General features: G+C 41.1%; 2 protein-coding genes across 7 annotated transcripts in view; one reads left to right on the plus strand and one right to left on the minus strand.

Annotated features, from left to right (window-relative positions):
• ACYP2 (acylphosphatase 2) overlaps positions 1–20,198 on the minus strand; it is a 340,256-nt gene that overhangs the window by 33,046 nt on the left and 287,012 nt on the right. The window lies entirely within an intron of this gene.
• Positions 16,246–17,168, plus strand: TSPYL6 (TSPY like 6). Its single transcript, XM_070069125.2, is given in 5 exon segments — positions 16,246–16,588; positions 16,591–16,899; positions 16,902–16,949; positions 16,952–17,047; positions 17,050–17,168. Coding segments are annotated over 5 exon segments (915 nt in total).

Genomic DNA, 20,198 nt, shown 5'->3' on the forward strand with positions numbered 1-20,198 from the left:
TGGTCTGGTTGACATGAAATTGAACTAGAAAATACAGAAGAGCATCTTCATTATAGTCCTTTAACAGCTGAATCATGCTAACTCAAGGTCAAAATAAATTTTATTATTTTATTAATTTAGAGCATTAAGACCAAAGTTATTTATGTGAACAGCTTCTTTTTTCATCTTCTTTCATATCTTACCTGACAGAGAACTTTAAAATAATATTAGGAAATTTGAAACACGGTCTAGAAAATTCAGGACTATCTCAGTTCAGGTTGCCATGGCATTTTGTTTTCTGCTTTTTAAAATTATTTTTTATCTTATTTGAAAGGCAGAGAGGCTCACAGAAAGAAACAGAGATATTCCATCTGTTGGTTCACTTCCCAAATACACCCAACAGCTGGGGCTATGCCAGGCCCAAGCAGGAGCCCAGGACTCAATCTATGGTCCTTCACATGAGTGGCAGGAATGCAAGCTACCAGCTGCTCCCTCCCAGAGTGTGCATTAGCAGAAAGCTGGACTTGGAAGCACAGTAGGGAAATGAACCCAGGAACTCCAATATGGGATGGAATATCATCTTATCCTCTGTGCTGAAGCCTGTCCCCATACGGTAACATTTTTTAAATTAATTTATTTGAAAGGCAGAGTTACAGAGAGGCAGAGAGAGAGAGAGAGAGAGAGAGAGATCTTCCATCTGCTGGTTCACTCCCCAAATGACCACAATAGCTGGAGTTGGGCCGATCTGAAGCCACAAGCCAGGAGCTTCTTCTGGGTCTCCCATGTGGGTGCAGGGAGCCAAGGAGTTGGGCCATCTACTGCTTTCCCAGGCCACAGCAGAGAGCTGGATTGGAAGTGGAGCAGCAGAACTCCAACCGGTGCCCATATGGGGTGCTGGCACCGCAGGCAGTGGTTTTGCCTACTTACACCACAGTGCCGGCCCCAAGGATGACGTTTTCTAAAACAGCCCTATACCTTCTCTGACAACAAAAATAACATCAAAAATATAAATATGATCCACATTATCAATAAGTTATTATTCAATGTAATTAACATGATTTTTCTTTTTCCTGCTCTGGAACAAAAAATCTAAACCATATTACAAAGTGGTAAACAAATTTTTGAAACTAAACACGCTTCCTTGCAACTTTATTGCCCGTTAGTCAAGTTGAACTGAGTATTTTAACTTAATTAAGGACACAGACAAGCACTACTCTTTAGTGGTGAAGCACAAACCCCTGGCTGCAGTTATAACATTCTCCTTTGTATTCATGTTAGAGAAACTATTCCTGGCTTATGTAAAGTTTTTTTCTTCCTGCAAATATTATGGCTTGTAAGAAACAGTTTGATTCCTTATGGCTATAACTACTATGCCCCCTTTTGTATAAAAACTCAGCAAAAGAATTTTTTTATCATCTAAAGTTAAGTGCTTTCCAACAATAACAAAAATATTTAATTTTGTATGATTTTCCTTTTAGTTTCAGAAAACAATTTAATCGCCTCAGTATGATGTTGGTCTTTGGGAAGCTCAAGAAACAAAATCAGACATTTGTGCATGCTGCAAATTCCTGTTTTTAGTTCCAAAAACAACTGTTGTAACTATTGGTATTGAGATCTTCCCTCCTCCCCACTTTGGCTGGGATGAGGTAGAGGGCAGGCAAGTTGCTGGGAAATCTGCTAAGAATTGTTCAGGCATAAAGGTTTAGAAATGTTAACTAATGACTTTCAAGAGATTTGTAACTTCAAAACATTAATTATAAGATTAATAGATTTTATGTCTCCTGATTCCTTTCTTTGGATTTTGTGTTTTTTTTTTTAATATATATATAAAAAAAACACTGTTAAATAATGTGCTGGTTTAGACTGTATTTCCTAACAGTATGTTTAAAATACCACTTGGTGCAGTGGTTAAGACACAAGTGCCTGGCTGGTGTTCCAGCCTGGTGGGTAAAGTTGCCAACTACAATGTTGGCATCCCATATGAGTGCTGGTTTGTGTCCCAGTTATGCCACTTTGGACCCAGCTCCCTGCTCACAGCCTGGGAAAAGAAGCAGAAAATGACCCAACTGCTTGGGCCACTACAGCCACATAGGAGACCTGGATGGAGTTCCTGGCCCAGCCCTAATGGTTGCTGCCATTTGGGAAGTAAACCAGCAGATGGAAGATCTCTCTCTCTCTCTCTCTCTCTCTCTCTCTCTGTAACTCTGATTTTCAAATAAATAAATCTTTTAGGAAGAAAAAAAAAAAAAGACACAATTGGAGATGCCTACATTTGAGTCCTGTGTCCATGCCAGATTCCAGCTCCCTGCTTATGTGTACCCTGGAAGGCAGCAGAAGATGGTCTAAGTACTTAGGTCCCTGTCACCCATGTGGGAAACCTGGATTGAGTTGCTTGCTGGCTCTTGGCTTTGATGTGGCCCAGCTCCAGCTGTTGTGGTCATATGGGGAGTGAACCAATGGACAGAAGATTCTCTCTCACTGTGTCTTTCTGCCTTTCAAATAAATAAAATCTATTAAAATAAGTAAACTATTGTATGTTTAAATTAAAGACAGAACATAAGAATTGTCTACTGCATGCCCAAACAGGGATGGTAAGGCATGTGCCACAGTCATTTATTCAAATCTAGGTTTACTATACTTTAAGTCACAGTTTTGTCATAGTGTTGCTTTATCAACAGCACAAAGATAAAAACAACTGGAACATAATTGTTAGAGAAAAGTCCATTTCCTGGCCCTATGTTAAGCATTTTCTTGTGAAAAGGCACGTAACAAATGCCATCTTTATAAGACTGCACAGTTGAAATGGGAGACCCTACAGCAGCTGGTGTTCAAGCATGGAAAATGTTGCTTGTGAGAAAATCTTTAAGACTATTTTCTTTATTTCATTCATTCAGTCTCAATAAATATTTATTGAGCACTTGTTATGTGCAAATCAATACGAGCAACTCAAGAATGTTGAAAATATATAGTCTGTGTCTTTGAGGAAATTTGCGGCCTTGAAGAAGAAATAGGATATTCCACAACACAATCAGCCTGTGAAAACTGCATCCTCATATGTGCCTCTTTCATATTCAGATACAGAAACTACAGCTCAGAGAGAAGAACTGAGCTGGCCAAGCCACCACATTGGTGCAGAGACATCACTAGTAGTATGGAAATACCACTGGATGCCATGTAATCCCCTTACTTTGGTTTGAGCTAGATCAAACCTCAAAAAACTGATATGGGTTGGAAGGTTGGGGGAAAATGAGAACACAGACTATCTTCAGGCCTGCTTTCACTTAGTTTTACTGTGACCCAGAAAAAAAGGAAGTGGGAAACACACACCAAAGATAAGGATTCAAGCTGACTCAGCTCCTAGATATCCCCCCAGCTCCTCACAGACCTTGGCCAAAGTTCAAGGAGATGTAGTCCCCAGGGAACCTAGGTCACTAGATCCCAGAGCTAGGTACAACTTCTCATACACGGCTCACTGCAGTAAGCCACCTCAGTATTCCACTTCTAGTGCTTCTTTGGGCCTACCGTGGGCAGTCTACACCCACAAAGCTTCAGTTTCCTCAGCTCTGAAATTTAATACTTGATACACTGTAGGCTTATTCTAAGCCTTGGCCAAGATGGCCTATGTGAAATGCCAAGCATGATGCCTCACCCATGAAGCAAGCAAAGGTGCTTCAGAAGGGACCCCCTCAGCTGAAGAACTCAAAGTAGGATACAGGTCTCCTGACTCTCTAACCCTAATACTCTTTCCCACACAGAAATGACAGCAACTGCCACGTACTGGACTTCTACTTTGTGCCCATGGAATAATACATTAAAGGGTGAGATAAAACTATGCTTACCTGTGGATAGTACTGAATGTCTACAACTGTTTAAATTTATTAGCCTGAGTTTATCAGTGACTTGTTTATAGGGAATTCACCATAATTAGAGGCTTTCTTTAGCATGGTAACCACCAGCTAAATAATATAATGAATGGGAAGAAATTCCATTTCACATAAAAATGGAGAGAGGAGAGGAATAAACAACAGAATGCTCCATGACATTTAAAGAGAAAATTTTAAAGAACTGTAGGTGTCACATGTAATTAAAACTGTGAAGCTTTACTGGAAAACATAAAATAAGATGAACAAATTGAGACATATACCATGATTTAACATAAGAAAACAATTTTCACCAAGTTATTTATTCTTATTAAATATTAAAATTATACACTAACAAAAAAACATGAGTTACAATACTGATCTAATTGCCAGAAAATCCTAAAGTACATAGTATACTAATTAAATTATAATAATTAAATAGTTAGAGCCACATGGGGTATGTGGAAATAATTTTATAAGGTATACAATCATAAAATTAGGAAAAATTATTTAATAATGTCCTAATTATACTTTAATAATTGCCAGTATGACTGGCCAACTATTAAACATAAAACAAAACTAAAAAAGTGATTTAGATCAGCTCTTACACGATAAACCAGAGTAAGTCCCTAGTGTATTAAAGAGTTAAATATTTTCTTTAATTCTTAGCAAAGCTAGGAGGAAAAAAATAATCAAGTATTTGTGAAGCCTTTAGAGAGAAAACACCTTTTAAAAAACTTATTTGGGGGAGAGGGATGGAGGAAGGAATAGTGCAAGGAAGAGACAGAGAGAGAAAGAAACTTACACCAGGCTCGGCACTGTGGTGTAGTGGAGGTTAGGCCATCACCTGCAATGCCTGCATCCAATACGAGCAGCTTTCTGATCCCACAGGAGCTCCACTTGTAATCCAGCTCCCAGCTAATGCAGCTAGGAAAGCAGTGGAAGATGGCCCAAATGCTTTGGCTCCTGCCACCCACGTGGGAGACCCAGATAGAGTTCTTGGCTCCTGGCTTCAGCCTGGCCCAGCCCAGCCCTGGCCATTGCAGCCATTTGGGGGAGAGAACTAACAGATGGAAGATATCTTTCTCTCTTTATCTCTCCCTTTTTGTAACTCTGCCTTTCAAATAACAAACAAATCTCTTTGGAAAAAAAATCTTTCAAATCCTTCATTTTGTAGATCATTATAAAAGAGTGATGATTTACTTTAAAGAGGCAAGTTCCCTTATTTTGCTGTTCTGTGTTTGCCTTTTTAAAGATACCTCAAATCCTTTATGGAATGGAATCACAGATAAATAAACAGACCAAGTTTCCTTAATCACAGCACCTAAATGAATAATTTCATTTACTAAAACTGGAGATAAGACAGGAAGGAAAATGCATTCAGTCTTGGTTTACAAGTTTAAAAGCCCAACAACTTCAACCACTGAAGGCTGTGGAATGATCAAAACCAAAAGAGAGAACTCTTTGATACAGTTTGTATCTAAACGCTTGAAAATGAAAATGAATATCAGTAAAAAAGGTTCAGGAAGGGGCATTTTAAAAAGGAATTATATGTTGCAGCTCAGGTTCAAAGCAACTATGGTTGGCAGAAAATCAAGGTTTTCCATATTGTGTATTTGGCAGTGACAGCAACTGAGGGTTAGGTTTTGTGAATATGTGATTTTTAAACTTGAAATCAATAAGTGTAATATGAGAATTACTTGAACTTTATGTGAATTTATTTGAATTTCAACAGCTACCAATAGATGTGCTTAGAATGAACGGACTCCATTCCCAAACAGCACAGTATTTCTAATCTATTTTAGACTCTGAAATGAGAGTCACATCCAGGAAGACAGCTCTGAACCTTTTTCCCAGCTGCAGAAATAACTCTTGTTGCTCCTCTGACCCACACCAAGGGAAGCCACTTAAAAAAGATTTTTTTTGTTTTTTTGCTAACAATCATTTGGCCAATGTAACCCACAAATGGAACAATAAACTGCTGACTTCTCTTCAGAAAACCTATTCTCAATCCCCTGGAACTAGGTAGATAAATAAAGAAGGCAAGAGTTCTTTTAATTCCTTTCTTATTTTCCACAATGATCTTATTATCTCAAGGAAGCCCACTGTTCATGAGCTTATAATATGGAGCTTATCTTCCAACAAGGAAGATTAATCTTCTCCAAGATACTTTTATTCATCCAGGGTGGTTAATGATTGCCCTGTTGGTCTCCATCCCCAATTTCTTGGGACTTTGCAACTACTGGTGGTATTTCCCATTCACCTGTACCAATTAACTCTCTCACTCCTTACTGTAGGATATGCAAGCCTTTCTCATTTGAAAGTAAAAACCTTCAATTCCAGGGACCAGTGTTGTGATGCAGTGGGTTAAGCTACTGCTTGCGATTCTGGCATCCCATACTGGAGTGCTGGTTGGAGTCCTGGCTACTCTATTTCTGATCTGGCTAACCACTACTGCGCTTGCAAAGGCAAAATATGGCCCAGATTCTTGGGCCCCTGCTTCCCATGTGGGAGATCCAGATGGAGTTCCTGGCTCCTGGCTTCAGTTTGGCCCAGCCCTGGTTGTTGTGTCCACTTATAGATAGAAGAGATCCACCTCTCTTTCCTCCTCCTCCTCTGTCTCTCTGCCTTTCAAATAAGTACTTTAACATTTTTTTTGGCTAAAAACTCCATGAATAATGGTTGTTCATTATAACAGGTCAAACAACACAGAAACCGATAAAAACAGCATCAACCATCTCCCCTCCTGCCCCTCAGAACCATACTTTGTCAAATCCACCACAAGGGATAAGAACTACTGACTTTGCTTTGTAGATGACAAAACAGGAGCTTGGAAAGGCTCAGAAAGTTTCTTGTAGTGTGTGAAAGGCAGTACTATGTGTTTTAGATCGCCTGGGTTCATTTCTTGGCCTTGCCATTTATTATGTGTCCATGAGCAAATTACTTAATATTTCTGCACCTCAGTGTGCTCGTATCTGTTAAACAGGGTTAATGATAGTATCCAGTTTATAGGAGTGAGGAGAGGATGTAATGTACCAACACCTAAAATTAGTGGAATTATATCCCACTTGGTTGTAGTAAGTGATCCTTTCAGTGTGTTGGTAGATCTTGTTTGTGTATATATATATTTTAAAGATTTATTTTTATTTATTTGAAAGACAGAGTTACAGAGAGAGGTAGAGACAGAGAGAGAGAGGTCTTCCATCTGCTGGTTCACTCTCCAGTTGGCCGCAATGGCCGGAGCTGTGCCGATCCTAAGCCAGGAACCAGGAGCTTCTTACGGGTCTCCCACGCAGGTGCAGGGGTCCAAGGACTTGGGCCATCTTCTACTGCTATCCCAGGCCATAGCAGAGAGCTGGATTGGAAGAGGAGCAGCCAGGACTAGGATCTGCGCCCGTATGGGATGCCGGCACTTCAGGCCAGGGCGTTAACCCGCTGCACCACAGCGCCGGCTCCCTGGTTGTGTATATTTTTTCAGTATTTTTATATCAATATTCACAAGTCCTTTAGTTGTAGCCTCTAAGTTCCAGTATGTGAGGCTTCAAGTACTATATTTTGTAGGTATTCTGTAATTCATTTTCTATTTCCTTTTTGACCCAAGAGTTGGTTCAGAGAGTTCTTCATAGTTCCTATTATAGAGCTGTTCTCAGAAAATGTTATCCATACTACTTCTACTTTTTACAATATATTGATGTTTTTTATGTGGCCTAATAAAGTGCTTCATTTTTATGAGTATCCAATGGGCACATGAAGCAAAGGGGCATGCTCTATTTTCAGGATGTCAAGTTCCACATAGCACAAATAACAGCAACTAATGTTCATTAAATTCTTACTGTGTTAGGGCTTTGTTGTTTACAACAATTCTGTGAAATAGGCACTATTACTATACCGGATTTATAGGTAAGTGAATGGAGGAACAAAACAACTTTTGCTAAGTCATTTAGAAAATACGTGGAATTTGGAATTCAGATCCTACAGTATGGCTCCAGAATCACCACTTTTAATCACTATTTTTTGTGTATCTCATTGATATACATCAAGATCAATCTTATTAATATTTTCAAGGTGTATTTTTTTTAAAAAAATTATTTATTTGAAAGGCAGAGAGGTGGAGAGAGAGGGAAAGACAAAAAGAGAGAGAGATCTTCCATCAGCTCGTTCACTCCTCAAATGGCTGCAATAGCCAGGGTTGGGCTGAGCCAGGCTAAGGCAGGACTCAGCAAATTCATCCAGGTCTGCCATGTTAGGTGGCAGGATAGAAAGCACTTGAACCATCAAGTGCTGCTGTCCCAAATGTATCAGCAAGGAGTTGGATCAGAAGCGGAGCAGACAGGACTCAAACTGGCATTCTGATATGGACTACCATTGTTGCAAGTGGCAGCTTAATCTGCTGTGCTACAATGCTGGCCTCTCTTACTGTATTTTTGATATTCGGTCATGTACTAACAGAGATAATGTCACCTGCTACACTTTAAAAAACAATGCTTGAAGTATAAAAACTCAGGATGACTCAGTAATTTAGTCTCTTAATGGAACCTTGTTTGGGGGCCAGCATTGTGGCCCATCCGGTTAAGCCGCCACCTGTGATACCCGCATCATATAAACTCCAGACTTGTGGCTTCAGCCTGGCCCAGCCTTGGCCATTGCAGACATCTAAGGAATGAACCAGAGGATAGAAAATCTCCCCCTTCCCCATCTCCCTAATCCCATCTCTAACTTTACTTTTCAAATAAATAAAATAAATCTTTATTTTTTTAAAAAAAGGAACTCTTGAAGGGATAAATGGTGTCTCCCTCAGTGTTAGTTTCCCTGTTCCCCTCCGTGACAGTGTTTGGTACATGTGAAGGGGGACAGTTCTGTGATCTGCTGCCTGTGGAGAAAACGAGGCACTCACAGTTCTCAGATTCTTGGGTCTCCACAGCAAGGCGCTTTGTCTACCTGGATCCCGGGTACCTTAATGGCCTTGATGCTAAAGTCTTTGGCTGATGAAGGTTAGGGGTCCTCCCCCACTCATTCTGCCCCATAGCTTTCGTTATGACTTTCACTCATTACCAGACTGGGAGTGCTTCATAACTTTTGTTTCTCCCTCCCTGCATCGCGTTCTCAGCCAGTCTGAGTCATGGTGGGGACTCTCATGCCCTTTCCTCACTGTGAAACTCAAGGACAGCTCAGAATTCCCAGTCAGGCTCTCTCCCGGTCCCTCAGACTGAGACGCTGCTCTGCGGCTGCTCTGGGTACCTCTGATGTGTGAGGGCACAGGTCACAGTGGGCCTTTCCCATGGGAAACAAGGCACACGCCCCTGTATATTCAGTTCTCTCCCTCCCTCTCTCTCAGTCCATCTGCTGGTCCCTCCCAGGACTTCAGTCCAGAGAAGGGTAGTCAGGAACTGGTGTCTTTTTCATCTCTCTCTTCTTGGGCTGCAATGAAGAATGAGGCTTCCCATTTCATTCTCCTATCTAGAGAGGCTAGATTTTTGCCTCTACCTAGGCTTCTTCAGTTTTAATGTGCAGGTGAATCACCTAGGGCTCTCAGTAAAATGCAAATTCCAATTCAGGAGATGAAGGTGAGACTTGAGATTCTGCCTTTCTGCCAAGCTCCCAGATTCAGCCAGTGCTGCTGGTCCATGACCACACTACGACCTGGACGACTCTGCGCCATCTCCTTCTCTGGAAAGCCACTCTCCCTTCTCCTTCTCCTGGGCTTTAATGACCTAATGACTGCTGGGCAACATGACTTATGGGGACGAGGAATTAAAGCTCAAGATATGAATATGTCCAGTTAACATTTTCATTTACCCTTGTAACATGTTATTAAGCTAATCTTCATATCACCCTGGTCTGTAAAACAGATGAAGAAAACTTAGGCTCAAAAAAGTGTCAGCCCAAAGTCACAATAGGGCACAAGCTGTGTTCTTCCCTTTTCCTTCCTACTCCTCTTCATCTGCCTCCTCCAACCACGGTCAAAATGGGAACAGGATGCTTATCTTGTGAATTGAACTTTTTATTATGACAAATTTTCATACATATACAGAAACATGGAAAGAGAACAGTAGGAGTAAACATCACATATATATTTCACCTAGTTAACATTTTCTATATTTTCTTTCCCTCCTCCTTCCCAATCACTCTCTTTCCTCCCTTTATACATTTAATTGCTACTTTGGTGCTGTACTTGAACTTTGATTATGTCATAATACTTGATTCCCTATATATAAACATGCCTCTTCTGAGAATAAAAATGCTGTTTTCTGTGACTATGGTGCTGTTGTAACATCTAAGGAAATGCATATAATTCTATAAAAATATTTAATATCTAGTCCATATTCAAATTTCCTCTATTTTCCAAGAATGCATCTTTTTTTAAAAAGATTTATTTATTTTGAAAGGCAGAGTTACAGAGAGGGAGACACACACACACAAAGAGAGAGAAAGAGAGAGAAAGAGAAAGAGAGAGAGAGAGAGAGAGAGAGAGAGAGAGAAAGAGTTCTTCCATTCACTGTTTCACTCCCCGGATGGCCACAATGGCTGTGGCTGGGCCAGGCTGAAACCAGGAGCTTCATCCAGGTCTCCCACGTGGGTGGCAGGGGCCCAAACACTTTAGTCATCTTCTGTTCCTTTTCCCAGACCATTAGCAGAGAGCTGGATAAGAAGTGGAGCATCTTGGACATGAACCGGCACCCATATGGGATGCCCACGTTGCAGGCAGTGGATTTACTTGCTATACCACAGCCAGAATGTGTCTTTGGTAGCTTTCTTGATCCCTACACCGAACAAGGATCATATATCTTTTTATAAACAACTCACTACCTAATCTGTATTTTTATATTTAAGAAGTATTAATTATTCAGTTTCATTCTTTTATGAATTCTGAACACTTGTAAAATAAAAGGCTGGCATAAATACTGGTATTCTGGCACTGTGTAACAGAAATACTTTAACAGTGGTTGTATCATTTTGTAACTGTATTGTACTCACTGGTGGAGACTCTTGGCACTAACCAGGATACTGGTTCAGTCACAAGCCTGTGGCTCTGTCTACCCTTAGCTGATCTGGGTCACCCCTGCCAGGCCCTACCACCCTGAGGCCAGTCTGCCAGACTACAGAAACCTGCATTACAATTTCACCAGGCACAGAAATGCATATTTGCTATCTGTGACTGCAGTATTAGTTGAAAATGATTCAATCACAATTATTAACTTTCCTAGGGTAAATTATTACCAACACCCTGGCAACTCAAATACTTCTCCACACTTGTCTGTATTTATGCGCTGGGTAGTAACAGGCAACAGGGATGACCACAGCTGAAAAGCCACTTGGTTAAACACTTAAGGCCTTTTCTTGACCATTTCCTTTACAAACACAATTTAATGGATTTTCTATGGGGAACAGGAAATTAACAAAGCATACATCTCCTTCTCTTGTCTACCAACATTCTTTTGAGTCTTAAGAAAGTGACATATTGTACTGAGGCCCTCAGCTTTGTAAACTGGGTGGCCGAGTCCTAAGAATAGTTCTGCATGTTAAATCACTAGGCAAACAAGATTGTTTAAAGAATTTAAGTCAAGAGTGGGGGATCCCTTTCAAAACAAGTAAGAACTGAATAACAATATTTGAGAGGCCAGAGGAAAACAAGTCTATACAATTCACAGACTTTCTTCACCTTACATTATCTTCTAAAGTAAAACATTTTTTTTTTCTGAGAGGATTTACACACTTCACAATGCGAAAGTGTGCAGATTTGTAGCTAAATTCTACACTTCAAGAAACCTGCCTTCTTCCCTCCCTTTTTATCTTCCTCTCAGGCTGCCTACACATTTTGGAGATTTTTATATTAATAGTCTTGGTATGTCCTTTGCAAAAAAAAGTTCTAGCCAGGATGTTTCAGGTAACAATGCTGGAACTGTATTTTATAATTCTCAGTAAGTTCTGGTCTATTACCTAGGACATAAGCAGAATGGAAACTCAAAAGAAAATAGTATATCACAGTGAATTCAAAAATATTATCAGTAATCACTTTCTAATTAAAAATGAATCTACCCTATTTCTGATCAGCTAATATTTTAGAGACTTCTTATAGGCACTTTGAGGAAGAAGACATAAATATGATAAAGGCTCTCTGACATTAAGAAATGTGAAATTCTAAAAGTATCTATATTCCCACTAAATGATTTTAATGAAGGATGATGGTGCGACACAGACCCGGCTTTGAATCTCCTGTCATCAGTTTGAATCACCTGTTGCCCTACATGGTTGCTGCCCCTACATCATTCCCCCTCATTTCTCAAGGATGTTAGCTTCTGCTCATTTTCACTTCTCTCTCTTCTTTCAGTGATTTCCAATCCCTTCCTACCCTGGTCTCTTTTCTGTGACATCTTCCCCTTCAGTGACCTTGTCTTCAATCTGTCTCTTTAGAGTCCAACTTGGATGGATGAATAGGATTCTGATCAATCCCCTCAGTCTACTCTCAAGACCATGCTCTCTCTGCCTGGTTCTTAATCCCAACAACTCTTGGACACCCTGGGTCTCCAATCCATAGATCAGACCACTTCCTCACTGATCCTCTTCCCTTGCTTCCTCCAGCTTAACATGTAAGATTAATTATTGTAATCATTCCCCTACCTTTCTTGCTTCAGCTCTAAATCTAATTTTGCTTGCTAATGTACCTATAAGCCAAATGCAGCTGGAGAAAAACCTACACTCATACTGATAGAGTTCACTTCAAGTTCATGTCCTTAATGTTGTTTGACCATCATACCTTATGTCATAAGCCAGTCATTCTTCTACTCTCCAGAAGACTATTTAAATACTTTATTCTCTCTATTCAGACTCCCATGGTCTCTTGCCCCAACTTCACATGCTCTTGACAATCTTGCTCTTGACTTCACTAAGAACACTGGGGACATCAGAAGATCATTTAACAAATCTCACCATCATTTCTACCTGTGTCCAGCATTCATATCCTAATATTTGCCTTCCTGACAATTACTAGAGGTGAACTTGTTATGCTCCTACCTAACTCCTCCAACTAAGGATAACTCCATATCCTCTCCTGTATTCAAGAGCATCTCTCAGATAATTCTCCTTTAAATCTCTTACATCATTAGATTTTGCTCCCTAATGGATCATTCACACCAGTATATCTGCATAGTTTTTTTTCTCTCGTTTAACAAACATTTTCTTGGGGCCAGCACTGTGGCATGATGAGTTGGGTCACCTCTCATACGGGCTGCTTCACTTCCAATCCAGACCTCTGGATCTAGTGCACCTGGGGAGACAACAGAAGACGGCTCAAATGCTTGGGTCCCTGCCACCCACATGGGAGACCAGGATGAAGTTCCAGGTTCCTGGCTTTGCCTTGGTTGTTTTGGCCATTTGGCAAGTGAACCAGCAAATGGAAGATCTTTTCTCTTTCACTGTCTCTCCCTCTCTCTCTGGAACGTTGCCTTTCAAATAAATAAGTAAATAAAAAAAAGACATCTTCTTTGACCTACTTTCCCTACCAGTCATCATCCCATTTCCTTGAAACAAAACTCCTCAGAAGAGTTGTGTGTACTTGCTGTTTTCAATTTTCTATTAAACCCTTTATTATAGCCCACCTGACCACTCCTCTGAAATTGCTGTTACAGAATCATAATCTCACTTCCTTTTGGAACAAAATTCCTCAAAAGAATTGTCAATATCTGTTGTCTCCAACTTCTTTCCTCCTTTTCCTTTTAGTTTTAAATTATTTATTTATTTTGTATTTATTTGAAAAAGAGAGGCTATCTTTCAAAAATCTACTGGTTCATTCCTCTAAATGCCTGAAAAGCGGGGGCTAGGTAGGGCTGACACCAGGAGCCTGGAACTCAATCTGGGTCTCCTATATGGTAGAAAGGAACCCAGGTAGTTGAGCCATAATCTATTGCTCCTCACAGTGTACATTAGCAAGAAGCTGGAATTGGGAGCATAGCTGGGTCAAACCCAGGCATTCCAACATGGGATGTGGACATCTTAGCAACTGCATCAAATGTTTAGCCCCTTTGGATTTCCTTTAAAAACTAATCAAACTCCTACCACTCTAAAGAAAATACTCTTGTTGAGTAATAAGTGACTTTTTTTTTTTATTATAAAATCTAATGGTTAGAGCTGGTGGTGTTGTGTAGTGTAGTTGGGGGCTATGATGCAGTCGTCCTATGTGGGCATGGGTTTGTGTCTGGGCTGCTCTACTTCTGATCCACCTCCCTGCTAATGGCCTGGGAAAAGCAGCACAAGATGGCTTAAGTGCCTGTGCCCCTGCCACCCATGTGGGAGACCCAGATGAAGCTCCTGGCTTATGGCTTCAGCCTAGCCCAGCACTGGCTATTACGGCCATCGGGGCAGTGAACCAGTGAATGCAAAATCCTCTCTCACTATACAAAACTCTTTGTAAATAAATAAATAAATAAATCTTTTTTTAAAAATCTGATGACCAATTCTCAGATCTCATTTCAGTTCAACTGTCAGCACATGGGACACAGCTGAACACCTTCTTTACACATTTGACTTCTAAAACATTTCATTCTCCTGATGTCCCTCCTACCTCATTGGTCTCACCTTACTCCTTTTTGCTGGTTTTTCTTCTTCTTGATCTTACAATTTTGGAGACTGCAGGGTTCGATTTATTGATACTTACTCTCTTGATGATCTCATATAGCCTCTGATTTTTTTAAAATATCCTTTTTATTTATTTATTTGGGAAGCAAAGCTGGGGGGGGGGTACAGAAAAGTCTTTCATCTGCTGGTTTGCTCCCCAAATGGCTACAATGGCCAGAGCTGGGCCAATCCAAAGCCAGGAGCCAGGAGCTTCTTCCAGATCTCCCATATAGGTGCAGGGGTCAAGCATTTGGGTCTTCTTTCACTGCTTTCCCAGGCCATAAGCAAAAAGCTGGACTGGAATAGGAACCAGCCTGGACTTGAATCAGCACCCATAAGAGATGCCAGCACTTCAGGCAGAGGCTTAGCCTATTACACACAGTGCCAGTCCCAGCCCTCTGGCTCTAAGCACCATGTATGCTGATTATTACAAATTGGGTTATTGCTATCCCAGACCCCTCCTGCACTCCATACTCATAATCCTACTTGGCATCTCAACTCTTTCGTCCAAACAATTATCTCAAACTTACCATATCCAACAGCAAACTGATTTTCCTTCAAAAATCTGTTTCCATTTACTCTATCAGTTGTTCAGGTCAAAATTCTTGAGTAGGGGCTGGTGTTATGGTGTAGCAGATAAAGCCACTGCCTGAAGTGCCAGTATCCCATATGGGCACTGGTTTGAGTCCTGGCTGCTCAATTTCTGATCCAGCTCTCTTCTATGGTCTGGGAAAGTAGTAGAAGATGATGGCCCAAGTGCTTGGGTCCCTGTACCTGCATGGGAGATCTGGAAGAAGCTCCTGGCTCCTGGGGCTGGGACAGGCCGAAGCCAGGAGCCAGGAGCTTTTTCCTAGTCTTCCATGTAGGTGCAGGGGCCCAAGGACTTGGGCCATCTTCTGCTGCTTTCCCAGTTGCATTAGCAGGGAGCTGGATCAGAATTGGAGCCCCAGGACTCAAACTGGTGCCCATATGGGCTGACACTGCAGGTGGAGGCTTTACCTTCTACACAAGATTTCTTAAACAGGACATAGAAGCATTAATCTAAAGAGGAAAATGACAAATCAGACTATATTAAGATTAAAATTTTTGTTCCTCCAAATACACCATTAAAATAGCAAAAAAGTCACCCAGAGAGCAGGAGAAGAGATTTTTGATACACATATCTGAAAATAAATGAGTACCTAATATGTACAAAGGAGTCCTACAAATCAATATTCAAAAGACAGAATACTGAACAGAAAAAAATGGGAGGATGACTGTGCACAAAGGAGACACTCAAAAGGACTGAAACAAAAAACCATGAAAACGTTTTCACTTCATTAGCCATTAGGTAAAAACAAATTAAGATCACCATGAGATACCATTATACATATACTAGAATGGCTAAAAATAAAAAATGATAGGCCATGGAGACAGACTCTTCTGAGATTAGCAAGTGGGTGTCACAAGACTGAAGGGTGGGTGTTGCAAGTGGCAGATTTTTTGACCCATGGCTGGTCCACCTTTTAACACCATGAGTACCTCAAGCCTACAGCATCACTAATCCTGGCCATGGCCCAGGAAACCTGCATCCACACCTGTCCCATTGGCTCCACGAAGAGACCAAGAAGGCTCAGGTGAGCATAGAAAAGGGGGGGGCAGCTTAGTGTCTGTTGTGCTTGTACCATCCTGGCTTTCAGAGAAGGCAGTCCCATTTTGGGTCTTTGTGGGCTGTGGCCATCTTTCTCAGAGCCTACGCAATGGGAATAGTGGTCATGTAGCAACCAAAGCTGGGCAGGAAGTGGCTCCGCCACTCATGGAGCACCAAGCAGCAGCCTTTGCCTTGAAGGAAACTAACTGCAGCTTCAAAAATGGCTTTTTGGACGGACAAATGCACAGCCCAGGCAGGCAAAAAGTCCTAGAAACCTATAGTGTGGGGAGGTCGGAGTCTGAGGTGATAGCTGGAATGAAAGCCAATAACCTTAAGACTGAACAGCTAGTAGCAGTGGATGAGGAGGAGAAGGGTCAGGTGATGGAGAAGCCAGTAGGTGAAGAATTAAAAGTGATGGAGGGAAAAAGATCGACAGATGAGATGAAGGAGAAGGCAGGGCCCCAGCCTGGAGATGCAGGTCTCCACAGGAAGCCCCTGGAGGCCATCAGCTGAAACTGGACACCATGAATGCTCAAGATGACAAGGTGTTCCTCCGGCTGGAACAGAAGTATGGGAAGCTGTGCCAGTACTACCTGGAGCAGAGCAACTACATCATTCAGAACATCCCAGGCTTCTGGGTCACTTGCTTCTTAGAACCACCCACTGTCTAAGATATAGAGATGTTAAAGTATGTAACCAGTTTAGAGGTGAAGGATCTCAGACACCCTAGGACAGGTTACAAGTTCAAATTTTTCTGTGGAAGAAACCCCTACTTCAGAAACAAGCTGATTGCCAAGGAGGATGAGGTCAGATCCTCCGGCCAGTGTCTCTTTTCACTCCAATCATATGGCATCAAGTTCATGAACCAGCTTTTCATTGACAGAAACCAAAAACATTATCCACAGCTTCACCTGATTTCTAGAACACAGTCTTTCAGAATCCAATAGGATTGCTGCGATTATCAAAGAGCCCTCTGGCCAAATTCACCACAATACTACCTGTTGTGTGCAGGGGCTCACAGGGCAAGATGAGGCCAGATAAGAGAACCAATGGAGATATCCAGGCCCTTTAGGTTCCAAACTGGTTAACCTTTGCTCTTGAGGTCCCCATCACCTCAAACTGGACATGTGCTTGAGCAATAGCATCGGATTTGCCTTTTAAATTTTTGTACTGAACTCTGTCAAGCCTCCCTCTAAAGCTTCCATTCTCTCAACCTCAAGATTGAGATCTCCCTGGTTATACAGTTTCACTTCCACAGTCTTCAAGCTATTCATTAACATCATGTGGTCATGGTTTACTCCCTTCTAAGCCAAGCAAATGACACTCTCCTTATCTGCACTCTTTGGACTCTGTCTGCCCTCAGAGCCTTTAGTCTGAGAATTTCTAGTACCTGAATTTCTTGCTGTATTGAGGAGCATATTCTATTCACCCTGCTATGCATTGGCAGTACAGGAACATGACCTGTGGACAGTTGCTGGGAATTAAGTAAACTGACGGCAGCACTTGGTCTACGTGATTTATGTGACTTCATTGTTCTTGCTCTTCTGGTCACCTACTTGTTCTAAATTAGACTGAAACACCATCTCCTCTATATAACCTTCTTAAAAACCTACCTCTAGCACACGATTTGCATCATTAATTTCACAGAAATCTGTATTGAAGTTAGTTCTTAATATATTTAGTAGTCACTCAATTTTAAGTTCCTTAGATGCCAAGATCATGGTTTAGCTATATTCTTTTCTTCTGTGATGAATAAGACACAATCCCTAACCTTAAGCAGCCTATAGTCTAGCACAGGAGACAATTAACTTACTGTGTGAGAAATATGAAATTAGCTATAAGCACAGGGTGTTATGGGACCACAAAAGACGGAATATCCCCTCAGCTGAGAATTAAGAGTGTTAAGCTATTGATGAGGATGTGGGGGGTAAGGTACCCTAATCCACTGCTGGTGGGAATGTAAACTAATACAACCATTATGGAAGATGGTATGAAGATTCCTCAGAGATCTGGAAATAGATCTACCATATGACCCAGCCATCCTACTCCTGGGAATTTACCCAAAGGAAATGAAATCAGCATACAAAAGAGTTATTTGTACCCCTATGTTTATTGCAGTTCAATTCACAATAGCTGAGATATGGAATCAACCCAGACACCCAAAAACTGATAACTGGATAAAGAAAATGTGATATATAAACACTATTAAGTACTACTCAGCCATAAAAAAATAATAAAATCCTATCTTTTGCAACAAAATGGATGCCACTGGAAACAACTATGTTTAGTGAAATAAGCCAGTCTCAAAAAGACAAATATAATTTTTCTCTGATATGGGGCAGCTAATATAGAATACAAAGAAATGTATAGGAATGAAATGGTCACTTTGGGATATGGTTGTCATTTTCAGCTTATGTTTATACTCTTGTGGAACTGTGGTCTTCCTACTTTCTGCTTGCTGAATATTATGACTAGTGGCAAATTAAGTCTGAATATAGAGTAGATTAAATTTATGTTTTGTAAAAACTGATGAAAAAGATGGGAGGGAGGGAGAGGGATCGGGGGAGCAGGATAGTGAGGGAAATGTGGTTGTTTTCTTGCAACTGTACCTATGGAATGTATAAAACTGTTCTCTTTATATTAATATTTTTAAAAAGAGTATCAAGGTGTAAAAGGTGGCTTTTATATTCCATTACAGACACCATACTACACTAAGCTTCTTCATATTAGGAAACTATTTTTTTACCTGTGTATGCCTAGGGTACAGTATTATGCTGAAACAAAATAGAACCTTCCCCCATAATTAATGAGTATATAAGAAAAAGATGCTCAAAGTCCTTTTTAGTTCTAAATGTGTAGAGTAGGAAACATGTTAGTATTTTTGACACTTTTTTTTCTTTCTTTTTAAAAGATTTATTTATTTATTTGAAAGGCAGAGTTACAAAGATGAAGAGGGAGAGAGAAGAAGTCTTGCATCCACTGGTTCACTCTCCAAATGGCTGAAACGGCCAGAGTTGGGCTGATCGGAAACCAGGAGCCAGGAGCTTCTTCCAAGTCTCCCATGTGGCTACAGGGACCCAAGGACTTGGGCTATTCTCTACTGCTTTCCCAGGTGCATTAGCAGAGAGCTGGATAGGAAGCGGAACAGCTGGGACTTGAACCGGCACCCTTATGGGATGCCAGCACTGCAGACTGCTTTACCTGCTAAGCCACAGCGCCAGCCCCAAGTCTTTCTGTTACTTTTCTATTCCACTTATATATGGTCAATAAATAATAACTAGCTAATAAGGGGTGGGCACTGTAACTGTAGTAAGTGGGTTAAAATGCCCCTTGGGATGCCCACATCCCATATCAGAGTGCCTTGGAGCAAGTCTCGCCTCTACTTCTGATCTAGCTTCCTGATAATGCATTGGGAGGTAGCAGATAGTGATCCAAGTACTTGGGCTCCCACCACCTATGTGGGAGACTCAGATGGATTTCTTAGCTCCTGGCTTCAGCCTGGCCCAGACTTGATTGTAGCAGGCATATGGGGAATGAACCAACAGATGAAAGGTATCTCTTTTTCTTGCTCTTCCTCCCTCTCTCTCTCTTACTTGCCTTTCAAATAGATAATTTTTTTTTAAATGGCTAATGAGGGGCTGGTGCTGTGGTGCAGTAGATTAACCTTCTGCTTGTGGCGCCAGCATCCCATATCGGTGCCAGTTAAAGTCCCGGCTGCTCCTCTTCTGACCCAGCTCTCTGCTATGGCCTGGAAAAGCAACGGAGGATGGCCCAAGCCCTGGGGCCATGCACCTGCGTGGGAGACCTGGAGGAGGCGCCTGGCTCCTGGCTTTGGATCGGCTTGTCTCCAGCTGTTGTGGCCATCTGGAGAATGAACCAGTGGATGGAAGACCTTTCTCTCTGTCTTTCCCTCTCACTGGAACTTTACTTCTCAAATACATAAATAAATTAAAAAAAAAAGGCTAATGAAAACCCAATAAAAATTTAATAGCACACTTTTAGGCTTGAAGTTTTAGATAAATGTTAACTGACAAGGCTACCATAATAATTCCTAAGAAAGAAGAGCAGAGATTTAAGTCAAATCTTAAAAGTATGTTAGTTCTACCTCTCAGGAGACT

This window comes from Oryctolagus cuniculus, chromosome 2 (genome assembly GCF_051225735.1).
Source record: "Oryctolagus cuniculus isolate XC-2025 breed Fujian yellow rabbit chromosome 2, ASM5122573v1, whole genome shotgun sequence".
NCBI lineage: Eukaryota > Metazoa > Chordata > Mammalia > Lagomorpha > Leporidae > Oryctolagus > Oryctolagus cuniculus.